Below are 18,815 nucleotides of genomic sequence, written 5' to 3'. Positions count from 1 at the left end.
AAGTAACCAGGATCTTTGTGTTGTCCTTCTGTGCTTCACTGTGCATGCAATGTTTACTATGCATTCAGTCTTTGTGCCTTTCATGGTTGTGACTGATTGTAGCTAAGTAGCGGTTATAGATTTAAATTTATAGAAGGCTGTTATATGGTTGAAGGTGGCTGCATCCATTTTGTAGCATTTTGAGCCAGCTCAAGATTTCCTCACTTGATATTACCACTAAAATTTGAGAGACCTGAACTTTGTGTTGTAGCAGCAAAATGTTGTTCCAAATCCTGTTGATTCCTCTCATTTGCTCCTGATTGATTCTTTCCTGATCTGATTTTTCATTATTCTCTTACCCATTCTTTAAGTCAGAGCAGAAAAGCTAATTTTAGTATTATTTATTGAATGAGATCAGCAAATCAAGACTTTCATAAAATATTTGGAGCAGATCCTTATGGTGTTTTGAGAATACTTTCTTGATCTTGATCGTGTGGGATTAAATGTGTGGGTGGTTTTCAAAGCATTATTACCGGAGTACAATAATTGGTAATGAACACTTATTGTCAGACTGTAATGAGAATCCGGTTTAATATCACTGGCATATGTCATGAAAGCTGTTGTTTTGCGGCAGCAGTATACTGCAGTACATAAAAAAACTATAAAGTACACTAAGAAATATAGAATTAAAAAATAAATTGAAAAAATTGTACAAAATCAGAGTAATAAGTAGAGAGGTAGTGTCTGTTCATAAATCTTATGATAGAGGGAAGGAAGCTGTTCCTAAAATGTTGAGTATGCATCTTCAGGCTCTTGTACCTCCTCCCTGAAAGTCGCAATGAGAAGAGGGCATGTCAGGGTGATGAGGATCGTAATGATGGATACTGCCATTTTGAGGCATCTCCTTCTGAAGATGGCCTCGTAATGAATTTTTATTATCCATGTCCTGACAAGATATTGATGAGTATTTATTAATATAGTAATAGATATTATGGGTATTTATGCCAGTGTACACCAAGCCTATGTAATGATAGTGATCAACATAATTTATTTTCATGGTATCTGAGTGGGATAGATGGTTTTGGGCCATAGATGCAATGAGTAGAGCTGCATTCATGGCCTTAGCATGATCTTTTCCATAGACTGCACAAGACAATTAGTAACTTTTATTTCACAGCATCCAAGTTGAGCAAAATAGTTTCCATATCACAATTACTTCTGTCTATGAACTCTTTAAAAGTCCTGTTGATATTGAAAATTTATATCGGGAGCAAGTACATACAGTAGTTATTTACTTGATAACTTTAATTTCTGAGGCCTGTATATTTGGACAAAAGACATGGCTTGGAATTGGCATGTACAGTGGCATGCAAAAGTTTGGGCACCCCGGTCAAAATTTCTGTTACCATGAATAGCTAAGCGAGTAAAAGATGACCTGATTTCCTAAAGGCATAAAGTTAAAGATGACACATTTCTTTAATATTTTAAGCAAGAGTACTTTTTTATTTCCATCTTTTACAGTTTCAAAATAACAAAAAAAAAGGTCCCGAAGCAAAAGTTTGGGTGCCCTGCATGGTCAGTACTTAGTAACACTCCCTTTGGCAAGTATCACAGTTTGTAAACACTTTCTGTAGCCAGCTAAGAGTCTTTCAATTCTTGTTTGGAGGATTTTTGCCCATTCTTCCTTGCAAAAGGCTTCTAGTTCTGTGAGATTCTTGGGCCGTCTTGCATGCACTGCTCTTTTGAGGTCTATCCACAGATTCTCCATGATGTTTAGGTCAGGGGACTGTGAGGGCAGTGGTAAAACCTTCAGCTTGCGCCTCTTGAGGTAGTCCATTGCGGATTTTGAAGTGTGTTTAGGATCATTATCCTGTTGCAGAAGCCATCCTCTTTTCAACTTCAGCTTTTTTACAGACGGTGTGATGTTTGCTTCCAGAATTTGCTGGTATTTAATTGAATTCATTCTTCCCTCTACCAGTGAAATGTTCCCCGTGCCACTGGCTGCAACACAAGTCCAAATCATGATCGATCCACCCCTGTGCTTAACAGTTGGAGAGGTGCTCTTTTCATGAAATTCTGCACCCTTTTTTCTCCAAACATACCTTTGCTCATTGCAGCCAAAAAGTTCTATTTTAACTTCATCAGTCCACAGGTCTTGTTTCCAAAATGCATCAGGCTTGCTTAGATGTTCCTTTGCAAACTTCTGATGCTGAATTTTGTGTTGTGGACGCAGGAAAGTTTTTCTTCTGATGACTCTTCCGTGAAGGTCATATTTGTGCAGGTTTCACTGCACAGTAGAACAGTGCACCACCACTCCAGAGTCTGCTAAGTCTTCCTGAAGGTCTTCTGCAGTCAAACGGGGGTTTTGATTTGCCTTTCTAGCAATCCTATGAGCAGTTCTCTTGGAAAGTTTTCTTGGTCTTCCAGACCTCAACTCGACCTCCACCATTCCTGTTAACTGCCATTTCTTAATTACATTACAAACTGAGGAAACAGCTACCTGAAAATGCTTTGCTATCTTCTTATAGCCTTCTGCTTTGTGGGCATCATTTATTTTAATTTTCAGAGTGCTAGGCAGCTGCTTAGAGGAGCCCATGGCTGCTGTTTGTTGGAACAAGGTTTGAGAAGTCAGGGTATTTATAAAACTTTGCAATTTGTATCACCTGGCCTTTCCTAACGATGACTGTGAACAAGCCATAGCCCTAATAAGCTAATTAAGGTCTGAGACCTTGGTAAAAGTTATCTGAGAGCTCAAGTTTCTTGGGGTGCCTAAACTTTTGCATGTTGCTCCTTTCCTTTTTTTCCACTCTTAAAATTGTACAAAACAAAAATAATACACTAATCTTGCTTAAAATGTTGAAAAGAATGTTTTGTCTTTAACTTTATGACTTTTGGAGATCAGTTCATCTTCTACTCACTTAACTATTCACAGTAACAGAAGTTTTGACTAGGGGTGCCCAAACTTTTGCATGCCACTGTAGCTCTTCTCTAATGAGATAGAAGCAATCTGTTTCACGAGCTATTTCTCATTTTCTGCAAAATTTTATCAGTGTTTGTGTTGATATCAGTCCTTCAGTTAATTGCTGAATAATCCTGCATATTTAAGTTGGTATACAATTGTTTGATTAGTTTAATCATTGTATTACAAGTTCATTTGCACGCATATACATATATGCACTCAGTGGCCACTTTATTAGGTATACTTTGTTAAAGCAAATATCTAATCATATCTAATATGGCAGCAGCTGAATGTGAAAAAAGCATGCAAATATGGTCAAGAAGTTCAGTTGTTTAGATCAAATGTCAGAATGGGGAAGAAATATAATTTAAATTACTATGGAAAAATTATAGATGTCAGTCAGGATGGTTTGAGTATCTCAGATACTGGTGATGATCTGGGATTTTCAGACACAACCGTCTCTAGAGTTTATAGACAATAGGGCAAAAAAAGCAACAACAAAAAAATCCAGTGAGTAGTAGTTCTGTGGTTGAAAATGGCTTGTTAATGGAAGGTCAGCGGAGAATGGCCAGACTGCCTCGAGCTGACAGGAAGGGAACAGTAACTTAAGTAACCACGTGTTACGACACTGGTATGGAGCAGAGCATCTCTTGAATGCACAGCATGTCATGCCTTGAAGTGGATGGGCTACAACAGTGGTTCCTAACCACCGGGCCGCAAAGCATGTGCTACCGGGCTGCGAGGAAACAATATGATTTGTTGATATGAAACGATACGAGTCAGCTGCACCTTTCCTCGTTCCCTGTCACGCGCTGTTGAACTTGAAATAACCTACCAAATCATACCAAATACAGTAACACATAAAACCTAAAATAACACTAACATATAGTAAAAGCAGGAATGATATGATAAATACACAGCCTATATAAAGTAGAAATAATGTATGTACAGTGTAGTTTCACTTAACAGAATCGGGAAGATTAAGCCAAAACCGATTTGTAGAAAAAAATCAGCACGTACACGCATGCGTACACAGGTGTCCGTGCAAGGCTTCATGGTCATGGTAGTCTTTCTCGGGGTAAACACAAGTGTCCCATATTTGACTGCTACTTTTGTCCCTTATTTGGGAGTGAGAAAGTTGGCAACCCTACCCCCCCCCCCCCCCCCCCCGGTTCAGCTGGTCTGCAACAATATTGTCCATATTAAACTGGTCTGCGGTGCAAAAAAGGTTGGAGACCCCTGGGCTACAGCAATGGAAGACCACCAGGTTCCACTCCTGTACTTGATGAAGTGGCCACTGAGTGTGTAGATTTTAATGTAGATGCCACCATTTTATCTCCTTTGGAAGGTTGAAGAGCAAAGCAGGCTTTGTAACATTGTAGGAACAAATGTTTTAATGGTGATTCTGATGGCGTTCATGGTTGTATTTTATATATGATGTGTTACTGACTGTCAGTTTTGGTTTCTTGCAGAGTACCTTGAAGCGATCGTATTCTTTGCCTTCAACATCATTAACAGGTATTTTTGTAGCATAAATAGCCTAAAGTAGCATTCGTTAATTTAGTGTGTGTGTCTGGTCATCCTAATAAACTATTAATTTATCTATCTATATCTGTCTATATTTATCCATCCACCTAATGAAATAGGCCCTTCTGACCCTTTGAGCCACGCCACCCAGCAATGTCTAGGTTTAACCCTAGCCTAATCATGGGACAATTTACAATGGCCAAATAACCTACTAGCTGGTGCAAATTTGAACTGTGGGAGGAAGTCCACATAGTCATGGTGAGAACGTATAAATTCCTTACAGGTGGTGGCAGGTATTGAACCTGGGTCACTGGTATATATAGTGGGGAGAGCATTTCATGTGGTGGACTATTAAAGTCTGTGAAAGGGAGGAAGCTCAATGTCACTGTCACAAAAGAATCTGCAGAGCTTAGCGGAACAAAGTTGTTTTCTGTCTTAAGTTAAATATTTCCCAACTTAGATTCGTGAAATGTTTAACAAAAAGACTTGATGAGGTTATGGATTTACAACTATTGCTAAACAGTTTTTAAGTAGCATCAGTCACACACACTTGTGTGGCCATTAGACATTACATTGTACTTGGAACGAATTATTTTTAAATAGTTACATGTGTTCGTGTTAAAAAAAGATTTTTGTCACTGATAGTTGGCGTGAAATTAGCAGTAAGACAATTCAGAACTGTTTTGTTTACTGTGGTTTCAAGCATTCAGGCTCAGATGTGAGGCTGGGAGTAAAAATGGAATGATTTAACTACAAGTTGGCAACTATGAAGAATTTGAAGGTATCAACAATAATCTTGAATGTTCTCATAAAAACTGATGACTTGGAAGGTACATTTGTTGAAAGCATTGTATGAAGGCAGCCCAATATCTGCACTAGGTGTCTGCATTGATTTTGTTCATTTACAGTGAATCAAAAGAACACAGCAGTGTACACTGGATGAATTCTGCTGTCAGTAACTATTAGGAAGTGATACACAGTTTACAATATGGTAATAGTATTGGTAGTGTTCTTATTTGTTCTGTATTTCATTTAAATACGTAATTTGTTACTCAGTTAAATAGTTTTTTTTTGTGTACCTTTTGTAACTTTTTCCATGAAACTTCGCTAATTAAGGCAGCCACTTAATTTTGGTCAAGATACACTGGTCCCAATGTGTCCCAATTAACTGGAATCCACATTATTGTAATTTATGATTTTTTTTTGCACTGTACTGCTGCCACAAAACAACAAATTTCATGTGTCAATGATAAATCTGATTCTGGAGTATGGTGCATTAGTTTATCTGTTAATCATAAAGATCCATAACTCACAGGTCTTGGAGATGCAGGTGGTTATGCTCATTCTTGGCACTTAGCTTCAGAAGATAGTTCTGCTGTTTGATAATGTCTGTATGCAAGATCACAGGTGAGCTTTGCTCAGATCACTTAGAAGAATGCTACCAACTTAGTATATGGTAGTTTTGTGGGTAGTATTCTCAAAAGTTATGATCAGAAGTTTGAGTTCAATTTCCACCATTACAGATAGAATATATAAATTTATTTAATTTTCTGTGTTCATCTTGTGGGACTGAATACATTGCTAGCAAAGTACATATATGTTATACAGCCTTAAGATTCATCTCCTTACAGTCAGCCACAAAGCAAGAAACCCAAAAGAATCCATTACAAAAAAGACTGACAAATACCCAATATGCAGAGAGGGGAAAAAAATAAATCATGCAAACAATAAAGCTAAACAAATAACATTTAGAATGAAAGTGAGTCCTGAGACATGGAGCAGGCTCTCAGGCTCAGCTCAGTTCATAGCGGAGTAAACATCAGGGAGTCTGTGGCCAGTGTATACACTCCCTAATTGTCTTGAACTGGAGAAGGTTGTCCATATTCCTGTTGGAGAAATTAGCTTGCTTGTTTGTACCTTATCCACTCTAAATATTCACTTTTCCATCACTGGTGTAACCTGAACCACAGGAGACTACAGTGCAGCAACTTTCCAATGTGCTTTAGTCTTTATAACGCTAGGAAGGTCAATGGCAATAGGTACATAAGAACTCCTCCACGTGGAAGTTATTTACTCTTTCAAAGCAGGGTCAAAATTCACTGGTGGGAACACTTTTCCCAAAAGGATTGTGCAGCACATTGATGCCACTAATGATTCTTGTGAGGAGTTGCATATTTTACCTCAGTGCGCTGTCATCTGTTCTGTATGAACGGTATGCAAGACACGCTTTACACAGTACCTCGGCATGTGGGACAGTAATAAACTGATTTTAATTACAATTCACCTCGTGGTGCATGTGCTTCGTTGTGATGTTCCAGTTTCCTTCAATGTCCCAAAGGTATATAGGTTGGTAGGTTAATTGTATGTTTGCAGATGAGTGAAGTTTATGGGATTGTGGAGACAATGGTATTACCGTAGCATTTGTGTAACTTCATAGTCAACGTAGCCTTGCTGGACCAAAGAGCCTCTGTTTGCTGTATATGATTTTTGACTGCATGGTTGACTTGGCTGACTTCCGTCCTCATTCCGTTGAGAGTAAAAGTGTTTTGTTCTTGCTTTGTCTTGCTAAACTATATGTTGCCTGTTGGAGAGGGACATGTGAAGCGAGCATCTCCCCATTTGTGTATTCCAAGGAATAACCTTACATTATGCTTTGTAAATGCTGTTTGGTAAATTTGTTGTTGGGTCCCTTTTGTTTTTTTATTTTTCATGGATGTGGACATTACTGACAAGGCTTGTATTTGTTATCCATTTCTATTTGTAGTGAGAAGGTGAGTCACCATCTCAAACTTCTGCAGGCCTGGTGAAGATACATAACTGTTGATAGTGGTTCCCAAGGTTTAGACCCAGTTATGAAGGAGTGACAGTATATTTCCAAGTCAACTACTACTAAAACTCTCATGCTCTGTCTGTTTGTTTGTGACCTCCAATTAGCGCAAACGGTGCATTACAGCGGTACTTTTTTTGGCTAAGTCAAATTAAAATGCGCTAACTTACAGAATGAAAGCAAAGTTCAGGGTTAGATATTCATATAAAATTGCTCATTCACCAGAAATCAACAGGCTGGCTTTCACCCAAGACCCGGTCGGCCATCATGGAAATCGGGACGCGACAGCCCGACGCATGCGTACAGCCAGTCTCAGCAGCAACACCTACCGGAGCAGAAGGGCAGGGCAGCTCTATTTTGAGGGGTCACATTCTGCTAATCATCATCAGCATGGGCAGGATTGGGACAGATCTAACTGCCACCCATCAATAAGAGATAATTAAATCTTGCTGTAATTACGTACTTCGAGACACCCATAAAACCCTTTGCTGCAGTCAAAGGAAGCGGTGACTCTATCACATCCATTTAGGAGAGCGCCAGCCACATCATCAAGAATAATCAGCATCCTTTGGTGTTAGTGCTTCGTATCTTCTATCCAGCATTGGGGTAAAAAAAACAAGTGGTCAGCCTAATTATGCCGCGTGGAAAGGGAAGGGGGACATTATGGTCAAGAGATAACGCCAAACGTCGGGAAGCGGCAAGGAGAGGGAGAGAACAAGAATCGGATGAGGCCAGGACCGCACGACTCCATGATCAAAGAGTCAGGGCAAAAAAAAGATGAGAGAAGAAGAGACAGAGGAGGAGAGGCATGCACGTCTCCAGGATCAGAGACAAACAACAAACAGCAGAAGAGCTGAAGAGACGGGGGATGAAAGGGCTGCATGTGTCCAGAGTGACAAAAACAGGCACAGAAGGAGGAGAGAGGAAGAGTCACAGCTTCACCAGGACACCAGCCCTTTTCCTTTGCCTCTGGCGCTGTTTCTGAGGTGTAATAAATGAGCCTCCCATGGATCGTGTAAGCAGGGGTTCCCAATGTAGAAAAGGCGGCACATTGTGGGTAAATGCCGAGTTCCTGATGTTCAGAACAGTCAGTCAATCATACCTGATGTGACTATCAGCTTCTTGAACAAGAAATGCGAAGGAAATTGCAGAAATTAGCAGTACACTCTAAAGTTGGTACGGAGCTTGCAACATGTCCGCTGTATATGACGCCATCTTGGTGTACAAGGATTATTGAGGCCCTCCAGTTTTAAGATTTTGTTTGGATCAGCTAATGTTCCTTTCCAGCTTTAGGATGCTTGACAATAGGCTGCAATATATCTGAGCAGGGTTGTGAATGATTTTAATCATTTATGATGTGTGTGTGATTATAATTGCACAAAAGGTATAAAGCACTATATCCAGAAGAGAGTTTTGACTTGAGTTTGGTCACCATACATTACAAGTTACAAAATGATTTTGGTTTTAAACTACAAATGTTGAAATATGAAAGCAGTGTATCTACAGAATTGAAAGGAGAAGATGAAAGTGAAACTAAAACACCTAATATTTGAGTAAAAGGAAGATGAGCATTAATTATAAAGCGAGTAGATATAGTAACCTTCAGTACAAAGCATTTGCCTATTCAGTAACATCTAGGACTTGATTTACAACTGACCAGCGTAAAACTTGAAAATCGACTGAGCGTTCCAAGGTAGGTGGAAATATTTATGTACTACTGCAGGAGTAGTTCTCTATTTCCATTTTTTTTTCAGGATTTGGTGTTTAGAGGAATTTAAGAAGTAAAGATTGAATTTGGAAACTTTTCTTTCCTTTGTAATCTGAAGAAGGGCAAACAGAAATGTGTGTATGGTATATGGCTCAACAATCTGCCATATCAATTAGTGCAGGTTACCAAATAAACGATACAGACCATGATGAAATAGTTTGGGAGATCAAGATCTTTATCATGCATGGTGTTAGTTTGGGAGTCGTATTAAATCCCATCTTCTTGATTCATCGGACCCTTTGCAGTTTGCTTTTTGCTCAAAGCAGTCCATTGACGATGCCACAGTCTCTTCTGTCTCACTTGGAAACAAGTGTGTCATGTACCAGGATGCTGTTTATTGACTTCAGCTCAGCATTTAATTTGATAATTCGTCAGAAGCTGGTTGGTAAACTGTCAATGACTCTCCCTCTAACTGGGTCCTGGACTCCTTGACAGAAAGGCCACAGTCTGTTAGCAGAAGCATCTCTAGCTCCACCACGCTGAGCACCAGCACTTCCCAGGGCTGCATGCTTAGCTCCCTGCTGACGCATGTCTGCACTGCTTGGTCCAGTTCGAACTGTATCATCGAGTTCGCTGATGACACAACAATGGTTGGTCTCCTCGACAATGACGACAAAATGGCATCCGGAGGGGAGGTAGAGTGGTTGGTAGAATGGAGCAAGCACAACATGGATACCGACCAAAGAGATGATTGTGGACTTTAGGAAGGTGCAGACTGATGATTCTTCACTGCACATGTGTGGCTGCTCTGTGGAGAGAGCTAGGAACAGCAAGTGCACATAATGAACATAATGTCACCGTATCCTTCAATGGCATCACCTCTTTCACCGTATCCTTCAACAGCATCACCTCTTTGGTAAAAAGAAACACTGCTGCGTCTCCACTTCCTGAGTAGATTGAGGTGAGTGCGGCTTTTATCGACTCCCTCCCCCCAGTTTTAACCAGTTTTTACAGGAGCACCATCCAGAGGGTCCTGATCAGCTGCATCACCGTCTAGTAGGGGAAGTGCAAAACATCGGACTGCACATCCCTACAAAGGATTGTGAGGACTGTTGAGAGAATCACTGGGGGGTCTCTTCCACCCATCAAAGCAGGGCTCTTGGCATTGTCAATGATCGCTCCCATTCATCCAACAATCTCTTTGACTCTCTACCATCAAGCAAGGGTTACCATAGCATTAGGACAAGAACTGATAGGATGGGAAATAGCTTCTTCCTCCAGGCCTTAAGACTACTGAACTCCCTGCCACCAAGCAGGTCTCATCACATTTCAATTCCCAGTAGTGTTATACTGTTTACTTTATTAAACTTGTGTCTTACATGCACCTTATTATTTGTTTATTTGTGGTGATGTTACTTTGTGTTAAGCGTTTGTGTCTGTGTTGTGTATCTTGGCAGTACAGAATACTGTGCAAAAGTCTTGGGCACCCTAGAATTTTTATATGGTTTCAGATAGTATGACTTCTTCAGAGCCCTAATCTCAAGAACATTGTGGCTGTCTGGGATTACCTGGAGAGACAGAAGCAAGCGAGACAGCCAAAGTTTGCCGAAGAACCATGGCAAGTTTTCCAAGATGCTTGGAACAGCCTACCAGCCGATTTTCTTATAAGACTGCATGACATTGTGCTTAAGGGAATTGATGTAAATACTAATTTTTTTTTACTGTGTACTGTTCCTTTATAGTAATTATTTCGACATCCAGAAACATTTCACTTGATTAATTTTGAAAGCATCTTTGTTTTACAGAATCTTTTTACATGTGCGTAAGAGTTTGCCTCGGTACTGTACTTGTTTACAGTTGAATGGCAATGAACTTGAACTTGTAAGACGGGATAGAACTGAACTTGAGTCTGTGGTACATGCTTTCAAGCTTTTGTTTCTTCTGCCCAACAGGAGGGGTAGCAGAGAGAATGACTGGGGTGGGAGGGATCATTGATTATTTGGCTGCGTTCCTGAGGTACTGGGAAATGTCAACAAGAACCATTGAAGTGATTCTTTTTCTTTGTGATTGACTGGGCAGTGTGCTTTCTAGGCCATAGTGTAGACATGACTGGACCCAGACCAGAAGGTGCTAGCTCCTTCCTGTACTCTGTCTTGTTTTTAAGATCAGACCCATTATGGTGGTGATACCTGCAAATTTGTAAATGGACTTGGAGCAGAATTTGGCGACACAGTTGTGAGTAAAGCTAGGGGCTGAGGACACAGCCTTGTGGAGAACTAGTGCTGAGGATGGTTGTAGTGGAGGTGTTATATCTTTACTGATTGTATTCCATTGGTCAGGAAGTCAAGTATCTGGTTACAGAGGGAGGTGCCAAGTTCAAGTCTAGTAGTGTGGAGGTGAGTTTGTTTGGAATGGTAGTATTGAACACAGACCTATAGTCAATAACTAGACTTAAATGAGTGTCTTTGTTATCCAGATGGTCCAAGGGATGTGTGTAGGGGTAGGGAGATACCTGCGATGGACCTGTTCTAAATATAATACTTTATAGAAAAGTTAGAATAAAATGAGTGTACTTAGTGTCTGCTTTCATTGTTGTCCTAAGTTGATGAATTTGAATCTTGGGGAAATAGTTTTGATGGACTTCTAAATACTCAAAGTGTCATTCTTGTATTTTTTGTAAGGCGTTCAATGTGTTTTTCAGGTCTACTGTTAGCTCTGTTTCCAGCATTGATGTGTGATGGATTTTCTGGCCCATGTGGTGCTCCTAGTAACCTCTGGAACAGGGGTTCCCAACCCTTTTTTTATGCCTTGGACCGCCCGCCCCCCCTTTTTTTTCCCCTCTAGTTTCTAATCTTTTTTTTTCCCTTTCGGTCATTCTATCTTTAAGATATTCTTTAAAACCTGCCTGTCCAATATCTGTGTGGCTTGAGTTAAATTTTTGTGAATTCTACTGAGCAGTGTTTGACTCATTATATTTTCATCCTGGTCTATTTAAAATGTTTTTGTTTTAAAAAAATTTCCTTTTACTCAACTTGGGGTGGGGGGGGGAAGGGAGGAAAATCCTGTTCTTTTTCTTTTGCTTTGGATATTTCTACATCTTAGCTAATGGAGGTAAAATTTGCAGACACCTGACAGTGCAATTATATTGAGATGTTTATAAACCATAGACTTCAACTTACTGCAAATAGTATCCCAACATTTCTATTTCGGGTGTACTGTTAACTCCGTTTCCAGCATTTTTTTTTGTCTGTTCAAGCACATTTATTAATCTCCCTTTCTTTCTTCTAGGGAGTAGCAGCATTTCCACACAGAATGATGCAGTTTTAAAACTCGTAACAAAGTCCCTGCCTTCAGGCTCTCTGAAAATTTGTAGTAAAGAGGCAGTGCAGCGACACCATTCCTTCCCTGCTTGTACAGATAAGAAAAGCTCGATGAATGCCTTGAAAGCCAGATTTCCAACCAGCCTGCCCATCTCGTGCTCAAAGGAGAAAGGAAAGCATAATTCAATAGATGAGGGCATTCAGAGAAAGAAGTCACAGCAACTGGATGCTCCTTTCCCTAAGAAAATCTGTGAAAGCAGGATCACCGGTGTGACTGAAAATATTTGCAATGGAGTATTGAAAGATCACAATAATGGTGTGTTGGAAAATGAGAATACAGTCCTAGAGGCTGATGAATTTCCAGAAACTGACTGTTTGCCTTTAGATTCATTGCTGGATGAGAAACTATCCAGTCATCTCTCTCCAAATTCATACACAAGGCTGCCTGCAGAGGATAAAGTCAAGACAGACCTAGACAGTGCAATTTCTTCTAAAGAAAATAGATCTGGATTCTTGGGTAGACACCCTTTGGTTCCATTGGATAGCAAAAGGACGCAAAGACTTGAATCTAGTTCTTTAGCTGTTTTGCCTTTGGATGAGGACTCTAGGTCTTCATTACGTTCTCAAGAGAAGAGACAGTTGGAACCATACAGTTCTCTCCCATTGTCAGACAGTACTAAAGCCTCTGAGAAGAAACAGCAAAACAGTTACAGTGGTATGGACAGTGACGATGAAATCAGCTTAAGTTTAGATAGTGATGAAGATGATACCTTATTGGCTTTGGATGATCTCCTGAGTTTACAGAACAAACCAATATCTGCCACACCGGAAAAATCCGACATTTCCTTTAAGTCATTGGCCCCAACCACACCAGTAGCTTTGACAACAGTAAGTTTGCAAATATTTAATGGCTTTAGATTTGTATACTCCAGTTTTCTTTTTTTTTAAAAAAAAACATTAAGCTTTTAAAAACTTTATACCAACTATGTTCAGTGTGACTTAAAAAAAATGTATAGGCATTCACACAGTATATGGTCATAGAGTTGTAGAAGATACAGCACAGAAATAGGCCCTTCTGTCCAAAATGTCTATGCCATCAAAGTCCCTTCCTGAGTTAGTCCCATTTTTCCTGCATTTGGCTCCTATCCTTCTAAATATTTCTTATCCATGTACTTATCCACATATCTTTTAAACATTATAATTGTGCACATTTCTTAAATTAGCCTTGTTTGTAATAATTTATGCTGATACTGATAAAGGAAAGAATTATCAATCATATAAATGCTGCATTTGCTAGTTGGATGAGAACTGAACCGCAAGGAGAGGGTGTGTTGGTCTGAGTTGTAAGGAGAATTTGTATAGAGTAGGAATTTATTCCCTGGAAGTTAAGACATCAAGGGGTGACCTGCCACAGGTATACATGAGGGCCGTGGACAGGATGGAAGTACATAGAATTTTTCACTGGGAGGGTTTACTGGGCTAAGATTAGAGGCAAGCAATTTAAAAGGGAGATCCGAGAAGACGGCTTCATGCAAATAGGGGTGCATGTTTAGAATGAGCTGCCAGAAATGATGGTTGAAATGGGGTCATTAGCAGCGCTTAAAAGCCATATTGATAACTACATAGGTAGGAGAAGTTTAGATGGTTATGAACCAAAAGTGAGCCCATGGGACTTGCTCAGTCGGGCACATGGATGAACTGGGGTGCAGAATCTGTTTCCATGAAGTGTGACTCTAAGGGGTAGAAGTGTAGTCGAGGATCTATTGGGCCCTGAAATATCAGTTTAATAATTTATTATTTTTCCACTTTATGAAAATCTAATGTGTGCAGCTCTCCTGACAGGAAGAGAACCTGACTTCTGTCTGTAACTTTATAGATCAGTGAAAAATTGAGCTTCGATTCGGTTTGGAGTAAAATGCACATACCCATATTTTACCTCTGACACAATATTGAAGAAGTTGCTACATATATCAATAGACAGCCAGTTGAGAAACCCAATCATATATTCTGATATGGTTACGCACTTGGGGCTACAACTGCTCAGCTTGTTTAGGCAACTTGAGCATGGAATTTGGGAGATGTCTCGGAAGCCAATTTATACATTTGAAGACCAATCAACCAAGAAGTACACAAGGATAGAATTTAATTTCCTCCTTCCTTCCTGTTGTGATGCATCTTAAGTCAAAGGAACTGGTTAGCAAGAACCGAAAGGTTGAAGCACAGATTTGAACATGAACAGCAGATAAAGCCATTCAGCTAAACTGCAGGATCTGACTAAAATATATTCTATTTATTCAATGATGGCCACGCTACCATTGCACTGATTAATTACAGAACTGATTTGAAGACCTGTAGTGGCCAATGCTGGGGTCAGATGATCTGGAATAAACTGTTGAAAAGGATGTTGGAAGTGGGTTCAGTAAAATGGTCACCAGATAGAAGAACTGCTTGATTCGTAGGCACAAACTGAGGGATGGGAATTGGCTTACTTCTTTAAAAGAGAAAGGAGAAGCATGGTGCATGAATCTGTGGATTCAGATACTGTAGGTGAGCTAGTGTGATGGTTCATAGAGCATTACAGCACAAAAATAGGCCCTTTGGCCCATCTAGTATATGCCAAGCTGCTATTCTGCCTAGTCCCGTATGCAACATTTCTGTCAAGACCCACAATGCCTTTCTTAACCATGTACTTATCCAAACAATCAAACCCACAGCCACCAATTCTGCTGGTAGCTCGTTGCGCATTCCCACCACTACCTGAGTGAAGAAGATTCCCCTTCAGGTTTCCCTTAAATATTTCACCTTCCGCTCTTAACCCATGACCTCTAGTTTTAGTCCCACCCAACCTTGGTGGACAAGCCTACTTGCATTTACACTATCCATACCCCTCGTAATTTGTATCTTCCCTTGTTCCCCTACGCGTCAGGAATAACACCTTTCCCTGTACCTCAGGGCTTCAAGTTAGTTCAGTTGATCATTTGATCTGATGATGGAAGGGGGCAGTGGTGATTCCTCGTGATGGGCAGAAGCCCACTCTTTGCAGTTTTAATATGATCAATGATTATTTGAATTAGGTGCTGGATGGTAGTAAGCCATGGCACAGCCTAATCTAACCAGTGAAGGGAGATGTGGGGAACAAATAATTACTGATTCGAGGAAATGGAAAATTAATGATTGAATATTGAATTTTATAACAAGTAATTTCAGTGCTGTGCCATTATTCTGAGTCTCCATACTCAGTGACTGCAATAGCACTGTAAGGAGAATGTAAGGTTAATTCACAAGCCAGTGAGATGTTCTCTGCTACTAGACTTGTGGCTTAGTCTATTTTACCAGTGTGTAAATAAACTTTAAATTAATCTGTTTTTCTCCAAAAGTCCTTTACAACTGTGCCTTTTGAATTCCAGTTAAAAAATAGCAGACAGACAAATTATTCAAATGGTTTTGATCGTCTCCTTAAAGAAAAGCAGCAGTCAGAGAGGTGAGTTCTTTTTGTCCTTCTATGGGAAGCAAGTTCAGAAATCAGAGGACTTGGGAGCTAACTTGCAGATTGAGTCCATAGCGAGGAACTCAAATGCATGTTAGCATTCATTTCAAGGGACTAGAATATAAAAGCAAAGCTGTAATGCTGAGTCTTCATAAGGCATTGGTCAGACCACATTTGCAGTATTGTTAGCAGTTTTGGTCTCCATATCTAAGAATGGATGTGCTGACTTGAAGGTCTAGAGGAGGTTAGAAACATAGAAAACATACAGCACAATACAGGCCCTTTGGCCCACAAAGCTGTGCCGAACATGTCCCTACACAAGGTTCACGAGAATGATTCTGGCAATGAAAGGGTTAATGAATGAGGAATGTTTGGTTCTGGCCCTGTACTTGCTAGCGTTTAGTAGAATGAGAGGGGGGATCTCATTGAAACCTTCAGAATATTGAAAGGCTTAGATGGAGTGGATGTGGAAAGGACGTTTTTATTAGTGGGATAGTCTAGTACAGGGTGCACAATTAAAGGACATCCCTTTAGAACAAAGTTGATGAGGAATTTCTTTAGCCAGATGGTGGAGAATCTATGGGATTCATCTCCACAGACAGCTTTGGAGGCCACGTCATTGGGTATATTTTAAAGAGGAGGTTGATATATTCTTGAATAGTAAGGGTATCAGTGGTGAAGGTAGGAGAATGGGGTTGAGAGGGAAAATAAATCAGCCATGGTTGAATGGTGCAGCAGACTTGATGGGCTGAATGGCATAATTCTGCTCGTATGTCTGTGGTCTTACAGTTGTACTCTTGGAGCTATTTCAGTGGCTTTTTGGGGATAAAGTTAAAAGCCTTTTCATAAACATTATTTTGATCTTACCTCTATAACTCAGTCATTCTGTGAAATTTGTATTTAATATTTTAAAGATTTTATCCTAATATAAATACAGCCTGTGTATCAGTAATATCACTGAAGTGAATTGTGCTGTAGAATGTCCTGTTCAGTTGATAAATAGAGAGGTAGAAGCTCCACAGCAATTAGGGCCCAGTGGCATCAAAAGTATAGGGGTAGATATCTATGTTTTAAAGTTGGAAGGAGCACAGGCAAGTACCTTGTGAATCTCTCTAACACTGGTACTAACAAAGGAAAACTGATCAGGCTAGCTAATGATTGCCTTTTGTACAAATTACACTGGACAACAAATTTTTTCAAAAGTGCTGCTTCCTCAGAATTTTTTTTGTTTATGATAGACTGCTTGAAGATGAACACAAATATAATTTCAGACTACTTGTATCATGTAGGAATTTGGAGAAACAACAAATTGACTTTTATTGAATATAATGTGTTTAATTGCATAATGGTGCTGATGCTTTACAATAGTTCAACTAAGTTAAAAATATTTTGTGAATGATTTTCATTTGTACTCAGTGTCTGAGGCTTCTCGCTTAAGTGTCCAACAATAAGTCGCCAGCATTGATGGATTCCAGTTGCCCTGGTATCTTTTCTCCATGACTGCAATGTCCTGGTGAAACCTTTCACCATGCACATCACTAACATCACCAAGATTTGCAGGGAAGAAGTCTAAATGGGAATGCAGAAAATGAATCTTTAGTGACCTACATCAAAGTTGCTGTTGAACGCAGCAGGCCAGGCAGCATCTCTAGGAAGAGGTACAGCCGACGTCTTGGCCCGAAACGTCGACTGTACCTCTTCCTAGAGATGCTGCCTGGCCTGCTGCGTTCACCAGCAACTTTGATGTGTGTTGCTTGAATTTCCAGCATCTGCAGAATTCCTCGTGTTTGTTTTTAGTGAAATGTTGCATTTCATGGTTTTATATGCTTGAAGCATGCTTTCAACCAGCTGCATGTAGTTTGGTACTCTGTAGATGCCGAGAAAAATTTCAACAACTTCCTTGAACGCCTTCTATGTGATTTTCTCCGGTCCCACTAGAAATTCTTCAAATTGCCCGACATTGATGACCTGTTTGATTTGTGGACCAACCAAAATGCTTTCCTTAACCTTGGCATTGTTATTCTGGGAAGCATCTGTCTCAAATATCAAAATCCTTCATCGAAATTTTTGTGCCTGGTGATAGCAAATTCCATCCTTACAGTCCTGAACCCAATAATTATTACTAAAACCCGTCCTGCCATGCAGCAGCCACGCCGCCTAAGCATGCCCAAGCATACCTGGACAAGATAGGAAACTTCCCAGCTTACATTGTAGGCAACATTTTAATTGACTTGAATTATGAATTGAAATAATAAACATAAGTTTATTAAAAAATGGTGCGTGTTAGGGAAATTTCATGGTGATTTTCATGATCAGTAGCCCAAAATCATAAGATACACCCAAAGGTATTCAGGAAGCAAAATCTTTGTTGTCCAGTGTTATATTACTAACATGCCAACAATCTTAAACTTTGTCACATGTACATTGAAAAGTACAGAAAAATGTGATGTTTAGTATCAATGCCTACACAGTCTGACTATGTGCTGGGGGGGGAGGGGGCAGCCTGCACATATTGCCATGCTTCTGGCGTCAACATATCCTGCCCACAACTTGCTAATTCTTACCTGCCGGTCTTTGGAATATGAGAGAAAACTGGAGCACCCAGAGGAAACCCACACGATGATGGGGAGACAGTGATGGGAGTTGAACCCTGATTGCTGGCTCTGTAAAGTGTTGCCCTAACCACTATGCTACCATGTCACATTGTGTCTTGCTTATGCTCTTGCATTGTTCCCCTGGATTTAGTTAATTTTGCTGATGCACAGTTTAAAGTTGCATCACAAGCACCACATGGGGAAAAGCCGCCTTTCAATAGAATGCTGACCACTTTGTACCATCTTTAGACTGGGCGAAACACTAAAGGACCTTAAAAATATGCAGGATCAACTCAGTGAAGCACATGACATTGGTTGTCTAACTGAGGAAGATGATGAACACAGCATGGATGAAGGCATGGATCAAATTACTGTGGAACACAGGTTAGTGACACCTAACATTTGAAGCACCGG

The 18,815-nt window shown here is 40.0% G+C and overlaps 1 protein-coding gene across 3 annotated transcripts in view; it reads left to right on the top strand.

The window, feature by feature from the left end:
* Positions 1–18,815, top strand: part of slf2 (SMC5-SMC6 complex localization factor 2) — an 87,776-nt gene that overhangs the window by 31,778 nt on the left and 37,183 nt on the right. For all 3 annotated transcript variants that reach the window (XM_072238902.1, XM_072238901.1, XM_072238900.1), the window contains exons 4-7: positions 4,411–4,456; positions 12,289–13,208; positions 15,728–15,801; positions 18,651–18,785. In XM_072238902.1, coding sequence (XP_072095003.1) covers positions 4,411–4,456; positions 12,289–13,208; positions 15,728–15,801; positions 18,651–18,785 — 1,175 coding nt within the window. The remainder of the gene's footprint in view (positions 1–4,410; positions 4,457–12,288; positions 13,209–15,727; positions 15,802–18,650; positions 18,786–18,815) is intronic.

Source organism: Mobula birostris, chromosome 21 (assembly GCF_030028105.1).
Source record: "Mobula birostris isolate sMobBir1 chromosome 21, sMobBir1.hap1, whole genome shotgun sequence".
NCBI lineage: Eukaryota > Metazoa > Chordata > Chondrichthyes > Myliobatiformes > Myliobatidae > Mobula > Mobula birostris.
Note: the sequence above shows the minus strand (reverse complement) of the source record. Positions and strands in the feature narration are given on the sequence as shown.